We start from the raw sequence: 14,514 nt of genomic DNA, 5'->3' as shown, positions 1-14,514 counted from the left end.
GTATGTCCTTTAGTGACCAAAGACTGCGGGACCGAGGTTGTACAGCTCAGAAAAAGAGCGTCCGCGGTCACCCAGATGGACTCTGGCGATAACAAGTTCTTACAAAAGCTCAATTTGAGGGCGTGCTTTGGCAGCTCGTGTTAGAAGACGGCGTCGGAATTATGCTTTGAGCCTTCGGAAGAGCAGAACCGCAAGTACAAGCAGAGCACTTTTATGAGAACCGCAAAATCCGGTTGACTTTGTACAAATCACTTGGTGCCGGTCATGACAATTCGGGTCTGTGGTCGAGTTTAGAGGGTTGATTCGATTTTGGATAAACCACAAGACGAACGTAGTAAAATTCTGCCGTTCGTAGGTTCGAGCTCATGTGCTCCTTCCTCACACATTTCCAAAATTGCCGTTCACATGCAAGACGGCGTGGCACCAGCCCAATTCATTGCGGACGCGGTAATCCAACGTTTAGTGACTCGAATAGAAGTCTCGTTTTTCAAAATTCATCTTCATGAGGTCGGAGGAGAATCTAGCCGACAGAAGAGTCGCCTGGTTTTCATGGCAAGATTTCAGGAAGAGAGTTTAATGTCGACAACTGATGCGGAGACGACGGTTATTGCAAATGGACCAAATGGATCAAGGACAACAACTCGACCAAATTTGCCCAGAGGGGAAAGAGATTTAAAAAAAAAAAAAAAGGCAAGAAAAACACAAGAGCGCATTTCACAACTGATTTTCTTCTAGATAGTACTGTTGAGTAAACGTGGCCGGCAAGTCAAAGGCCCATTCGGTGCCCCATTAATAAGGTGTGATGCACGTCAAAAGGAGATTATACAGTACAGATTTCCATGGCACACTACAATTGTCTTTTTGTTTGCTTTCTGCTTGTCTTTTATCATTTGGATAATATGGTAAAAAGCACATGCCTCTTGAACACTGCATCTTCCCAATGCTAACCAATCGGTTATCAATGGAGCTTTTCTTTTTTTTTTGAGAGAGAGAGACGTTTAACAATTATATTGTCATAATTACAAGTCGCTCCAAACCTGAGTAGTCACGTTATAATTGTCTAAACATACAAAAACGTATGTACATTTGTCTCCACTGGCTGTGAATGTCGAGCATCCCTTTGATGGAAAAACTTGCAACTCAAAACGGGACTCGAGGGTAGAAAACAAATCAAAAGTTCCAGGGGAAATGAAACGACACTGAAACAAAACGCGTCCATCAATATTGCAATGAGGAATGACAACCAACAGAAGTTCAACTCCTCTCCAGCTGGCCGTTGGCGTGCCGCTTAAAATTGCATAACACTTAAATAGAAAAGCGAGAGGAACAAAATGAGGAAGGTGCCTCGTCCGCGCCTTCGACGGAACTTGTAATACTTTTGTTTTCCTATACGGAGATGTGAAATGCAGGGGGGGCGGGGGGTGTTTCCCGTCAATGTAAATGCACACTTCCACCTTGCGTCCACACACGCACGCAACCTCTGCGTGCACTTGGGGCGCATTTCAGGAAGGAGAGACCAGCAGCAATTCGACACCAGGGAGAACGATGGGACTGGCGATCACAGCCCAGAGGTCAGAGTACGGAGGCTTTAAGGTCCGCTTGTTTCTTTTTTCCTTCTTCTATCGCAAGCCCACACATATATATTTTTTTCTTTTGACAATGTTCTGCCATTCAGTATTGGATAAAGGGTATATAATCCCCCAGGTTTGCGCCTAGGGCACTTAACCGGGGGGATGCGCATAGTAGTGTGAACTGTGAGTCGTTTCTTGCAGTTCCCGTGTGATGAAAGCATGGCTGCAGAAGGCTTCAGTGTCTCTGGTCTCCCACTTCACGGGGCGACCCGCTAGGAGGGAGGTACTGCTGAGAGGTCCGCAGCCCACCTGAGTGCAACAGGAGGAGGAGGCGGAGGTTAGCCAGAGCGCCGCAAAGCTAGACGCGACACACTGCGCTAGAGGAGAGGAGCGAGGAGGAGAAAGCGGGCAACAAGTACCTGCAGCACCAGTGCCGCCCTTGGAGAGTTTGCCCGGTTTGGAGCAAGAAGAAGCAGACGAGGAGGAGGAGGAAGGGTGCTGGTTGTGGTTGGCCTCGGAGTGCGCCCTCTTTCGGGACGATGACAAAGTCAAAGACGCGGATCCGCTATGAGGAAGCGTGATTCCTTCCAGCGTGAGCAGTCCCGGGGGACCCCGAAACAGGCCGTCGGAGGCCCCTTGTCCGTTGCCGCTGTGAGCGTGTTGGCTGTGGTGACTGTATTTGTGAGGGCGGTGATCTGCGCCTCGGTGCGCTTTGTCCTTGCCCACGAGCGGACTGGAATGTTTACTCCTGTTGTTGGTGGCGGTGGCGGTGCCACCGCCGCCTTCGTCTGATGAACTGTGGCGCTCTGAGGAGGAAACCTTGATTTTCATCTTGAGCTCCTCCTTGCTTCTGTCCAGCTGGGAGCTTCCTCCAGCGGCAGGAATTGCCAGGTGGAGGTTGAGGGAACTTTTGTCCCATTTGTCACCGTGATGGCGCCTGTCCTGCCCCGACGCCGCGCAAGCAACTCGATTCTTCATGGGCGAGGCAGTGCAGGTGTTGCTCCCGCTACCTAAATGATGGGCACTTTGGGACATTTGATGCGTCTGTGAATACTTCCTGTGATCGATTTGGCTCAAAGACGGCGGTGCATAGTTTGAGGAAGACGACGGATCCCCTCTCATGTTGTTCTCCGCGAGCGCGGGCTGCTGCTGCTCCTGTCGGCTTTTCTGCCCGGAGGCGGCGCCGTCCGCGCCGTGTTTTTCTCTGTATTTGTCCAGTGAAAGTTTGGGGGCCGAGGAGTGTTGCGGCGCCGGCGGGTAAGATGATGAAGTCGGCGGCTGATGCTTGCCGGCTCCGCTTGCGCACGCTCCTTTGAGTTCCTGTTTGATGTTAACATCTGCGGTTTTCTCGGTCCTGATCGCCAACGGAGGCGGATGCAAAGTGGAAGCGGACGCCTGCAAGGACAGTGTCTGATCTTGGTGGGAGGTGCTGAGGGGTTCCGGTTTTATACAGCTGGAAGAATACCCTGCTTGACTCAGGTTGGTCTGGGGCCACTCACTGTGGCTGGGCGGGTTGTAAGGGCCAGCCAGGGAGTTCAGAGACAGTGGCGCGCCTCCAGACTGAGCAGAAATCGACACGAAGGCGCCCCCTGATTTGGAAAAACTTGAGCGGGGCACTCCAACAAGGGAGCCGTCCAGCAGGGAATGGTCTTGGAGCATCGAAGGTCCGGCGATGGAGGAATCTGTCAGTTGGCTGCTCTCACATTTGGGCTTCTTGGCAGCTTGGGTTGCCTGCGATGTAGGGAAAACATGGTTACTATGCTACTATACAAATCAGAAAATCCCACGCATATATTCTTTATCCTCTGTGAACTTCTACTTCAGTGGTTTACTGGGCAAACGTGACCATCATCATCATCATGTACAGTCATGGACAAAATTATTAGGCCATCTTGTTTTCATCATTTTCTTCTTCATCTCAATGTATGATGTGACTTAGAAACGTAAACACAGAATGCTTAAGAAAACTTTTTGGCAGGACAACGCTGATTAATGTAAGAACTTTTGGGTTTCATCACAAAAACCGTGAGAAAATGGCTACATAAATTCAACTGATGAGCTATTGTCGTGCACACCAGAAGGAGCAGCCCAATATCCACCAAATTGGAGGGCGGAAACTTGCAAAAGCTCGAATTCTTCACCTACTATTTGAATGGCATCTTTCAAACGCTGTCTTGTTTTTTTTTTTTTTTTTTTTTTTTGCGCGAAGCACTTGCGTTCATTTCAGTTGGGAAAAATTATTTAAGATACAGAACCACTGGAAGGTATGTCGAGTGTTCCTGGTGTCATCCACAGTATTGCCCACGCAGCATGTGTGCCCGATTGATCACTTTGATGCATTGAAAAGAGACAAACGATTTGTCTTACTCTCCAGTTGCGTATTCTCTTTAACCGGCTCGGCGTCTTTTCCAAAATCTGCAGGAACTCATGCGTCAACTCTGGCAAGCAGAAGAGAGTCGCATTACTCGGGTCCTCCAGTTACGAGCAAGCAAGTGCACGAGCGCCTTGTCTTACCATCGAGCAGCTCAAGCGTAACGGAGCTGTCCACGTACACCCACCAGTGTTTGCCATCGGTCGACACCGGGATCTCCCAGTTGGACCACTTGCACGCCAGGTGAATACACACACACGCAATCACTGTGGGCTTGTACTGGAGGCAGAATGTAGTGAGGTGTAGACTGTTGGGTGTGAACGTATGCCCGTGGACAAAGAGTGTGTGAGAGAGAGGGAGAGAGAGAGCGTGTGAGAGCGAGCGAGAGAGAGAGTGTGTGTGTATGCATAAGTGACGCGAATGAGTGCATTGAGGCGTTCCAGCCGTGGTCAGGATTGGTCCCACATGTGAACAAAAGAGGAGGACAGAAGGCGCAAATGGGTTTAATTCATTGTTTTTAGAAACACGAGAAAAAGCTGGGGGGGAAAAAAGTGTTTTTAAACTGTATGAGTTCATATTACAAAAATAAGTAACATTAAAACAAGTCATGTCAAGCCATTTAAGAAATGAGGAGGAACTGGACTATAGGCTGAGGAATAGAAATGGCCGAGGGCATCGGTTAAGCATGAATTCACTGCTGGAAATATGCAACGGACACCCTCTGTTGTGGAATTTCATTTGCGTCGCCATAGCAAACCACAACTAAAAAAATATATTCATGGCGACGGCTATGATGCCAATCATTGTTTCGATTTCTTAACCTGTCCAAAAGCCTGTACTTGGACCGCATGAACCACACTTGGAAAATCAAATGCCAAGTCTAAGGAGGTCGTTCATCTCCATACGGGCAAATTAGCGAAGGTTGGGCTCACTTGAACAGCCCAGTTAGAACAAATAATCCAGTATGAGATCTGACAAGTTGCCCCTTATCAGGGCTAAATTGATCACAGCTGGAAAAAAAAGTGTCTCAGAGTAACGTTTGGCTTTGCATTCGCAAAGCAAAAAAAAAAAAAATTATCTGAGAAAACTGCCTCGAAGAAGGTGCATTAGCTCAGTTGGGGGAGAAAAATAGGATTCATGTAAAGATCTCCCAATCATGAGACATGTTTCAACAAACCCTTTAAGGACCCGCTTTCAAATTCATTTCGAGTCAAGCTTGAAATGCAACAATGTGGTCACTCAAAACATTTCACACCTCCTCCAAATTTGGTCATCCAAATTCCAGCTTAGCACACAGGTCGTTAATGGGTAAGAGTTTGGGAGGGGGGCAAAACAGGTAGAAGAAAATGTGCATTGACAGAGAATCATATGTCAACATATGCAGAACATGAATATGAAGAGGAGAATTGGAAGAAAAAAAGATTTTGCGGGACTTACCGGAAGGGCCTCTATGAGAAATGTTTACATCTGTGAAATCTTTCGCGGCTATTCAGGCTACCAAAGTGTCTTTTCGAACTCTGCACTTTTTCGCAACCGAATAAACATGTGGCGTTTCAAGCGCACCACTACACTTCGCATCTTGCATTCAACCCATCGGTGCCAACACATGGTCCCTTGTACAATACACCGCACCGCGACCGGGGCCGGGAACGCCACAAGCCAGCAGCCCCCGTCCCGCCCTCCCCCTTTTGCAGGAGGGAGGGCGGCGGCGGGCCGCAGGCCGGCATCCCAACAGCCACCGTCGCAAGGAGGGCCCGTTGGACACTGAAAGGGTACCCTGCATTACGGGAAGCAACGGTGTGCAGTCAAAGTGCAACAAAGGAGGGGCAGGATAACAACCTGTTGGTAGCCATGAAATAAGAAGTCTGTGCCAGATCCTTGCTCGCTGTGGGAGACACAAAGACAAACCACATGACAGGGGAAAGCCGTTACAATTTCGTAAGCTCCAAAAACAACAACAACAGGAAAGCGTTTGCTTTTGTGCCGTCTGCGTTCTTTTGATTTGCGAGAAAAATCACACGTCAGGTTTTTTCCTTTGTGCTTTGACGCCCACTGAAAAGCATTCGGCCACGACCAAAATTGAAAAGAAGCACAAATTATGATTTGGTTGCGCTGACACTTTCTTGTGAGTGGCACAAGGTTGACGCCGGGCTGATTTTACAATTGGGCAACATGTGCCGGGGTTAAAAAACCCCAAACAAAAATAAATCCTGTTTCGAGAAACTTGCCACGGATAGCATAAATTGTACTACGGAGAAGCGCGACAGCCAAAACGCTCCTCAAACAGGCACCGAGCTGCAGTCCGAGGCGGAAAACTTGCTGCCACATTCTGCAACATTGTTTCAACGTTAACTGGCGAGCCGGGGGCAAGGGGAGGCCATTCTTACAAAGGCCCAAAAGCCTAAGGCAGGCCAAATGATGCCTGAAAATAAAATAGAAAAACGGAAGAGGACGGCGCCCATTGCGGCATCCTGTATCGGCGTGATCCGAGTCACTGTAACACAAAGTATCACTGTGACATGAGCGCAAATGCTTCCAATTCGGTCTTGGACTTGGCCTCGCGTGCGTCTCGAGTGTCCAATCGTCAGCCAACAAAGTCAAAATGTATTCCAAGGTGAGCGATTGTACAATCAAGTCATCGGGGCTGTCACGGGTCCGCGCGCCTATTTTAAGAGGCGGACGTAGATAAGAGCAGAGGGCACAAAAAGCAAAGAAAGAAGCTTCTACCTCGCACTAGCTGGGAACATTTCACCACATCAGTGTGTGGGTGATCAATAGTAATTTCAAAGCCTGGAACAAAATACATGACAGGTGAGTTCAACACAGACAGCTGGGAGGTGACGTGTCATTTTTCTCTCGCCGTTATTCCGACTGCGCAAGCAATGGCAAGTGAGGGTTGAAGTGGGGCAGAGGATTTTGGTTTTGGGGGCTGTCAATAATTTGGTGAGGCAAACCGATTAATCCGGCGCCCAGATTTAAAGGGGACACATGATGGAAAATGGACTTTGGAATGGCTTTATACACAATAATATCGTAAAGTCTTTGGTTCTCTGAAGAGTGAAACAACCGAGTCGATCTTTTGAGAGCCATTTTCCAAAACGCGGATATGAGCGAACCCTTCGGACTTTGGCCGAATCGCCGACCTGGCGATGTACGTTGTCCCTCCTCAACACAATTTCTCCTCGCACGTTTTTAACAGTCAGGCTGATTGACGAGCCGCGTTTTCAACAAACATCATCAGAGACCTTTTGCTAAAGACACTTGAGAAATGAAATTATGTTGTTTAAAAAAAATAAATATCGCATCCTATGTCCCCTTTAATTGGACGTCCGAGAAAGCCACTTTGAGAGCGAACTGAAAAAAGAATGACATGTCACCTGAATGCCAATCCATCAAGTCAAAAGTACAACAAACGGTTGATGTTGAGTTGACAAAGAAACGGACTAACAAGGAAACCCTCGGGTGTGGTAAGCCAATATTGTATACGATACACATTCTGTAGTGCTCGCTCTCTCGCTCGCTCTCATATCATCCACTCGGGTCACCACTACTTACCAAGCGTCTGCAGCACTATGGATTCAAGTATCACCAGCTCTTGAGCTTGCTGGAGGTAGGCCTGAAGTTTGATAGACAGTCATTACATAACAATTGTAATGAGTCTATGATCTCACCTAACAGCTGAGTTGAAATGACCAAAGCTGAAACCAGAGAGGCCATTACGCTATTTAACCTAAGCGCGTGGAGCTGCTTGGACCGTGCCAACAGCGAAAATGACCCCGACGACGGGGAGTGGCGCGGCCTTATACATTGGGTAACCGTGGCCAATGGGTGGCTGGAAAGGTGACACGGAAAGGAACATGAAAAGAAAAAAAAAAAGAAGGGGAGGGGGGAAAAAAAAGACACCATACTTGACAGAGAGAGCCCCTAACTTACATTACTCTTAGTGTCAAGAGGCGATTCTTGCGGGTTTAAGCAGGCGTGCGCAACTTTAATCACATATTCCAGTTTCCGTGGCTGTTCTTCCACTTTGGCAGCCAAAAATAGCGTCGTAGGAGATATTGTCTGTCATGGAAATAACAAAACACATTAGAGTATCTGTCTTCAACATGTAACGATGGGTTAAAAAAGGGTGGAAAAATGAAATCAATGTTGAAAAAGACGATAGGACTTACATTCCTGTGAAATTTGGTGAACGAGTGGTGCATGTAAAATCTATGCATGTAAACAATTGCTGTATTTATAGTTAGTTGAGAGCTGGAATGTGCGTTAAGGGAAAGATTTGCATTGTTGGCTCACTTATCATCTCCTTTCAGTCCCGGTGAAAACAAGTACCAAAGGTCTTCAGTTCAAAATGGAATTCAGATCCGAAGGCAACAATTTTTTTGGTCTGAACTTGCGGTCACTAACCTACACGAACACACAAAAAAAACTGCCCGAAAAACATTTCTAGGCTTCTCAACAACCACCCATCCATTTTCAATAAAACAGTTCACAGTTTAAAGTTGTCCATTAACCTGGAAATTTGGGGAGAAGCTGGAGTACTATTAGTATAAGTGCAGCCAGCGTCTATATTTCTTTGTATAATTTGAGGCCAGTTTCATTGACACCTTTTTTTTTACTGTAGGGCAGATGTGCTGACCAATAAGTACGGCGTTAGGTGAGCGTCCCCTCTACCACGTACGTGCTTATGTCGGAACCGCAGAGCCGCTTTAGGCACGGCCCAAATTCCTCCCTCAGTGTTGCGCAAACGGCGCTTCGTGCACAGATATATCAGTCGGTCTGTGAAGCGCGACGAACAAATATCTCGGGCGTCCTTCTCTGTCGGGATTAAGAGCAACCCCGGGGCAGGTTTTAGCCAACAGGTGGCTGACCAAGTTGACACAGCCCCAAACACGATCAACGGCCTATTTCTTATCAACGCGAAGCTTCAGCTAGCGAGTTAGCATGCTACATGCCAGCCGCGGCTAAGCACATCGCGTTCCCGTCGGCTTAGCTGCGAAGGACCGCAAACCATTTACGCAACGCGCTTTAAACTAAGTCATCGCTCTTCAACTGTGCAAAAAGAAGAGACGTCAGATCCGCACCGGGGTTCCGATCGGATCGTTCATTAGCTTCCGCGTCTGGCCTCAGAAGCGGTTTGTTTACGAAGGATACACATTGAGTCTCTGTCCCATGTCTTGGATCAGATTCGCCGCTTGTTGTCGGTAAGACAGCTCTCGGTCCGGTTCTACTCCGCATCGGCGAGACGGCGTGCTTTCGAGCTGCTCCCGGCTGAAAACCCATCTCGAAGAAGATCCCCGGCTCGCCGCCATTGCTCTTCGACAGTCACGGAGAACGCGGAGATGACGTCGGCGGACGACCGGAAACCGCGGAAAATCATTTCAAGTCTAATCAAAATGAAATACTGTACGTTGAAATCGACTTTAATTACATACTGGGGGGTTAAGCAAAGACAACCAGGCTAAACAATTTAGGAAACAATAACACTGATATAGACGCCTTTCGAGGGTGATATCCGGGTGGTTGTTTTATTTCGCTTTTTGTTGTTTGCTTGATACAAACAAGTTCATACCAGGAATGCTTTCAACGTTCCGATATTTATTGATGTCCTAAAATGAGGGCTAAAAAGCAAGACCACGTGGTGATATCGGATCCAGACCTCCACCATGAAGTTTGCGGAAGGCTCTTTTCGAGGTATGTATAAAATGTTTGGCTGGGGTGGCTTTGAATAACTTAATTTAAAACAATTTAGACTACTTCATCGCTAGCTTGCGAGCGAACATTATCGCTACAGCACACTCCCTGTTTCACTGACAAAAGAGCATTCCTGATTCTCTCATTAATTAGATCAACGGAACAGTAATTTAGTCAGCCAGTTCCTCAAAGAAAATGCACAACGTTTGAATTTAAATTTGGTCTATTTTTGAATCCGCTTACCTGTTGCAATATAAATTACGGCCGCCATTCTGAAGCAATTGACTAATGTCACATCTTCTTTTCAGCTGTTACTTCGCATATTCAAACTAGAGCAGTAAAGAAGACTAATGAAGTCATTTTTTAAGCCGTTTCTCCTGTTTTCATAATGACCTTACCCTACCTTGATCAAATGACATAAAGGGGTTTGTTTACTATGGTGGTGTCATCAGAGAAAACTCACTTTTGGCCACAAGGACGGTATGACATCATGCTGAAATGGCCAATAAATTTTGATGTACACTTTCTGAAATGAACTACTCAATTAAATTCACCTATCCAATATGTTTCATTTGATTTGTCATAAAATTTAATCACGCCTCTATTTACTCAATTTTAAACTGATCAGGTCAAGTAACTTGAGAAAATTGTCCCAAGTCGGCTTTATTCGCACATGAATGCATCAGGCAACAAACCCCAGGAATCACAACACCACCATCAGGCCTGCCGTTACATTTTAATTTAATCCATTGATTTAAAGGTTAGTGCATGTACTGTATATAAATGACACAAAACAAATACACATTTTGGTAAGTGTTTTATTGATCATTCAAATTTGTGTAGCTCATACACAGTTCACAGAAATGGGTATGATTAATGTTGGAATTTTTGCAATAAAACAACCCAACACATATGTTTTTTTATTGTGTTGGCTGCGTTATGAAGTCTGCTGAAGAAACCGTAACATATTCCATTTCGGCCAAACATATTCGTGTCTGGTTGTTTCTTTTCTCACTTACTTGATTTCAAATTTCTGAAATGGAATAATTAAAATCACTGCTAAAAAAGTAACCATCAACAACAACAGAGTCTGAATCAACAATGACCCTGAGATTTGAACTCCGTCAAAGCTTGGAGTCATTCTTCTTGTGACTCAAATGTTTCTTTTTTGAGGCCCAGAAACTCGAGGGCGTTCCCAGCGAGTAACTTGTCCTGTAAAACAAAAAGACAGTTGTTGGTGACAAAAAAGCGGAGTAACCCAGCAGACGCAGCAAATGGAGCCTCCTTAAGGTACAGTGTCAAACATGATGACTACCTTCACTGTCTCATCAAATTCTGTCATCGACTCAATCAGAGATCCAGGTTGGAGCTCGCCCAGTGGGAATGGGTAATCCGTTCCAAGCATCACTTTATCCTGAGAAAGAAAACAGCTCAAGCTCCACCCCTCACGCTGTCCAGTCACAGTGCACGGGGGTCTTTTCTGGCACAAGGCACGGCGTGCGGCTTACTTTTCCGATGACATCAGTCAGCAACTTGAGGGAGACGGGGTCGTGAACGAGGGAGTCGGTGTAAAAAGATCCCAGGTATTTCCGGGGATTGCACGTGTTGTCCACGGCACACAAGTCAGGCCGAACTTTATGGCCGTGTTCAATTCTACCAATCGAGAAGGGGAAGGAGCCTCCTGTTCGAACAAAGAGGAATACATTTTTTATTGTAGTCGATCAAGCGTGGCCGCTCTCTTATGAAACGTCTTCTTTACCTCCGTGAGCGAAGCAGACTTTCAGTTTCGGAAATCTCTCAAAGACGCCTCCAAAAATCATTGAGCAAATAGCCATCGTTGTCTCTGTTGGCATGCCTTTTTGGTGGATACGAGAAATACGGAAGTCCAATTTGGTGGCATTTCACAATGAACGCAGTGCAAATTTCCTATTCATGGATTGGACGAACACAGCTCTCGATTTACACCGTAGCAAAGCGATGTCTCCATCACCTAATACGCATTCTAATGGCCTATTTCAGTGTAAAATAGAGCTTAAATTTGATCCTCTCAATTTTCCACGAACAAATTACAAGAGCACGTTAAGCAGGCACTCATTACGCCACCTTTTTTCATGATTTCGAATGAATCATTCATTTGGATCCCGGACGTGTGATTGTAAACACGCACGCATGCACGCGTTGATTCACTCGAGCTGGAAGCAATATCCGAGATATCCTGTTTGTACTCCATCTCCCTCACCCACCAGCCAGGGCAGCCAATACTTAGCCATCCTCCCATCCGTCTGCATGTCCCACGGGTGCACAAAAATGGAGCAATTCAGCTCTTCGGCTTCCTGCGTGGGAAATAGAATGCAGCATCTGGATTTCTTAATGAGCAAACACGTGACCTCCAAGAAGGTCGTGAAGCGATGGAACGTAGGGGGGAGGGGGGGAGCCGTAAATGTGGTCTCATTTACAAACACTATCGCAGAGCTTCTACCGGGACGGCCGACAGTAAGCAAAATTCTTACAGCGTAGAAGGGATCCAAGTCAGCCGCGTCGAGGTTCCAGTGGTTGATATGTGAGCCGATCTGCACGCCGGGGAAACCCAGTTCCCTGACGCAGCGCCGCATCTCCAGCGCGGCCAGGTCGGGCGCTTGCATGGGCAGCGTTGCCAGGCCCACAAACCTTTTGGGGTGGCCGCGGACCGTTTGGGCCAAATTGTCATTCAAGAGGACACAAAGATCCAAGGTATCGTGCGGCTTGGCCTGAAAATGAAACAGCCCGATTCGTTCCTAGAAGTCGGGGGTCACCGACGGCGGTCCTCAAGGGTCCCTACCTCGCACGTTTGAGATGTTTTCCGTCCCCCGACACATTTGATTCAAATGATCAGGTCATCGACATGAGCTTAGCAGAAAGCTGGTAACGATTTTGACCATTTGAATATAAGGCGCGTTGGAGGAGTGGAAACACGTCAAGCATTAGGATAGGGGGGCCTCAAGGACCAGAGTCGCTGACCCGTGATACGGTTCGTGTCCACCAAAGGGATGAAGAAAAGAAGGTGCGGGCGCATCTTACCCAGTAGCTGAACATGACGGGAACAGTGGAAAGGGCTTGAACCGTCACACCTGAAAATGGAGCCCCCTTGAGTTCTCTCATGCGTTTTGTGCTCGTGGACTGATGTGCCGCAGGAGCCAGCCCCCATTACCATGTCGATCCATGTCTCGTATCCGTGCGTCTGCATCCCAGCAGTTCTCTTGGACCACACGGAACAGCTTCCCGTCCTTCATCATCTTGGCCTCACCCTGAAACACGGTTGATGAGCCGATCGTTTTGGGACCAGGGTACCGGCCGACGAGGACCGAAGTTCCCTTCTGCGACCATCGGCGTCGGCTGCGTTCATGGGAGTCAACAAACAAGTTGAACTCGTGTCGGCTGCCTAACAGCCACATGATGGCAGCAGACGGCCAATGAACCTTTTGCTCCAGGCACCGAATTCAGACAGCGACGTGCTGGATGACCCAAAAGGGTGTCAGACCAGCACGCCGTGTGCGGTTTGCAGCACAAACATACAGCGGCCCCTTACAACGGATTTCCCCTTGAGACATGAAAATGAGCACGCCGCCTTCCTTCCCGGCCTTTGCATCTTGTGCGTGCGAGAGCCGCCTTAGGTTCCGCTGGGTTGCAGCCGGATGAGTTCGCAAGACAATTTCACGCCGCGCTCGACTCACCTTGCAGTGATGCTGAAGCTGGACGAAGCCATCGTAGCCGTACCTCTGAAACACACATCGGAGTGGATCTCAGAAAAGGCGATCGATGAAATGTGGGCGCTACACGGGTTCCCTCATAGGGAACGGCCTCAAGTCCGTTGCATGATTTTGCACCGAGAAAGGAATTACAGTACCGCGGATCGGATGGAGCCCACAAACCATGACATCAAAGTACAAGTTTCGAGTCATTTGCGCCAAGGTGTACATTTTCAACATTACAGTCCAGCTAAATCGAGATTGGAGTCATGTGAGCGTTTCCGATCAATTTAGGATTCGTGTCTGATTGGTTGTAATGGCAAGTGCTGTGAGCCTTATTGTACACCGTAAAGCCTAAAGAGACACAAAAACAAGTTCTCTCCTCCAGCAGTAAAGTTGGCCAAACATTAACGAATGCCAAGCACGGCTAGTTAATCGATTACGGTTGGCATACTTGCAGACGCCGTCTGGCGAGCGCTGTCCCGTTGAACACAAACGGCAATCGTCTGGGGCTTTTTAATGGCAGTTAGCAAATGAAACACAAATACACGTATGCTTGTGATCGAGTCAAAGGAAATGTGCCTTCGCGGACTGCGTGGATCGCCGCGAGTTCATTCAAATGTGCGTCGCGTTGAATATGCCGTTCTCCCTCCTACCTTCTTCAAATCGGGCCATTCCTTCGGTAAAATATGATTATGTATATCCACCTTCATCCTTTTGGACATGTGGAGGTCTGTCGGCCGCACCGCCAATGTAATAACCGGGAGGAAGTCCGGCAAAATCAGTCCCCACCCTCAGTTGGAAAGCAATGACCGTCAGGTGAAAGGACCGCTGCTGTCATTTATTAACCGAGTTTACGACCGTGTTGTTTTCTCGATGGACTGCGTGTGTGATGATTCCTATTCCATAAAACAAGACAATACGATGGACTGAATGGGCTTTTTTTTTTAAATGCAGAAGTGACGGATTCAGTTTTGTAAATGACTGTTGCGCCATTGCAGCTTTCATGGGCAAGAAATATCACAAGTGAAAACCCATTCATAGTTCGGCATTTGCCAATTCATTTATTGGCTGATGTATTTTTTTTTTACTTGTTTAGCTTGTGTCATTCACGGGGGGGGGGGGGGGGAACAATTTCATCTAACATGGAAAA

The 14,514-nt window shown here is 47.4% G+C and overlaps 2 protein-coding genes across 7 annotated transcripts; both read right to left on the bottom strand.

The window, feature by feature from the left end:
* Positions 1-554: 554 nt before the first annotated feature.
* Positions 555-9,293, bottom strand: ccnt2a (cyclin T2a). Of its 2 annotated transcripts, XM_086123188.1 has the most exons (10): positions 9,097-9,293; positions 8,115-8,196; positions 7,876-8,004; positions 7,498-7,558; positions 6,670-6,732; positions 5,782-5,827; positions 4,086-4,249; positions 3,939-4,009; positions 1,991-3,302; positions 555-1,880 (listed from the first exon to the last, which is right to left on the bottom strand). In XM_086123188.1, the coding sequence occupies exons 1-10, from the start codon at positions 9,252-9,254 to the stop codon at positions 1,807-1,809; spliced, it is 2,160 nt and encodes a 719-aa protein (XP_085979314.1). In that variant the 5' UTR covers positions 9,255-9,293; the 3' UTR covers positions 555-1,806. The 2 variants fall into 2 exon arrangements, with proteins under 2 accessions (XP_085979314.1, XP_085979315.1); XM_086123189.1 differs by lacking the exons at positions 7,498-7,558; positions 8,115-8,196; positions 9,097-9,293 and having other exon boundaries at positions 7,876-7,964.
* Positions 9,294-10,438: 1,145 nt separating this feature from the next.
* Positions 10,439-14,179, bottom strand: acmsd (aminocarboxymuconate semialdehyde decarboxylase). Of its 5 annotated transcripts, none has more exons than XM_086123195.1 (10): positions 14,018-14,179; positions 13,347-13,391; positions 12,824-12,920; positions 12,694-12,743; positions 12,147-12,383; positions 11,876-11,969; positions 11,396-11,491; positions 11,145-11,317; positions 10,952-11,050; positions 10,439-10,848 (listed from the first exon to the last, which is right to left on the bottom strand). In XM_086123195.1, exons 1-10 carry the CDS (start codon positions 14,084-14,086, stop codon positions 10,774-10,776), a joined length of 1,035 nt encoding a protein of 344 aa, XP_085979321.1. In that variant the 5' UTR covers positions 14,087-14,179; the 3' UTR covers positions 10,439-10,773. The 5 variants fall into 5 exon arrangements, with proteins under 5 accessions (XP_085979321.1, XP_085979320.1, XP_085979317.1 ...); XM_086123194.1 differs by having other exon boundaries at positions 12,824-13,008; positions 14,018-14,165; XM_086123191.1 differs by having other exon boundaries at positions 11,876-12,383.
* Between the last annotated feature and the right edge of the window lie 335 nt (positions 14,180-14,514).

Source organism: Hippocampus guttulatus, chromosome 11, assembly GCF_054856545.1.
Source record: "Hippocampus guttulatus isolate MCC_2025c chromosome 11, RoL_Hgut_1.0, whole genome shotgun sequence".
Classification (NCBI taxonomy): Eukaryota; Metazoa; Chordata; class Actinopteri; order Syngnathiformes; family Syngnathidae; genus Hippocampus; species Hippocampus guttulatus.
Note: the sequence above shows the minus strand (reverse complement) of the source record. Positions and strands in the feature narration are given on the sequence as shown.

What these genes read in the sequence shown, in the direction of transcription:
- ccnt2a (XM_086123188.1), bottom strand. Translation starts at nt 9,254, where the DNA reads ATGGCGGCGAGCCGGGGATCTTCTTCGAGATGGGTTTTCAGCCGGGAG. An exon ending in ATGGGACAGAGACTCAATGT is followed by an intron (nt 8,197 to 9,096) that starts GTATCCTTCGTA and finishes CGCACATTCCAG; the next exon opens with CTCTCAACTAACTATAAATA. An exon ending in AGAGAATACGCAACTGGAGA is followed by an intron (nt 3,303 to 3,938) that starts GTAAGACAAATC and finishes CCTACATCGCAG; the next exon opens with GCAACCCAAGCTGCCAAGAA.
- acmsd (XM_086123190.1), bottom strand. Translation starts at nt 13,378, where the DNA reads ATGGCTTCGTCCAGCTTCAGCATCACTGCAAG. An exon ending in TGACTGATGTCATCGGAAAA is followed by an intron (nt 11,051 to 11,144) that starts GTAAGCCGCACG and finishes TTTCTTTCTCAG; the next exon opens with GATAAAGTGATGCTTGGAAC. An exon ending in AATTTGATGAGACAGTGAAG is followed by an intron (nt 10,849 to 10,951) that starts GTAGTCATCATG and finishes TTTGTTTTACAG; the next exon opens with GACAAGTTACTCGCTGGGAA.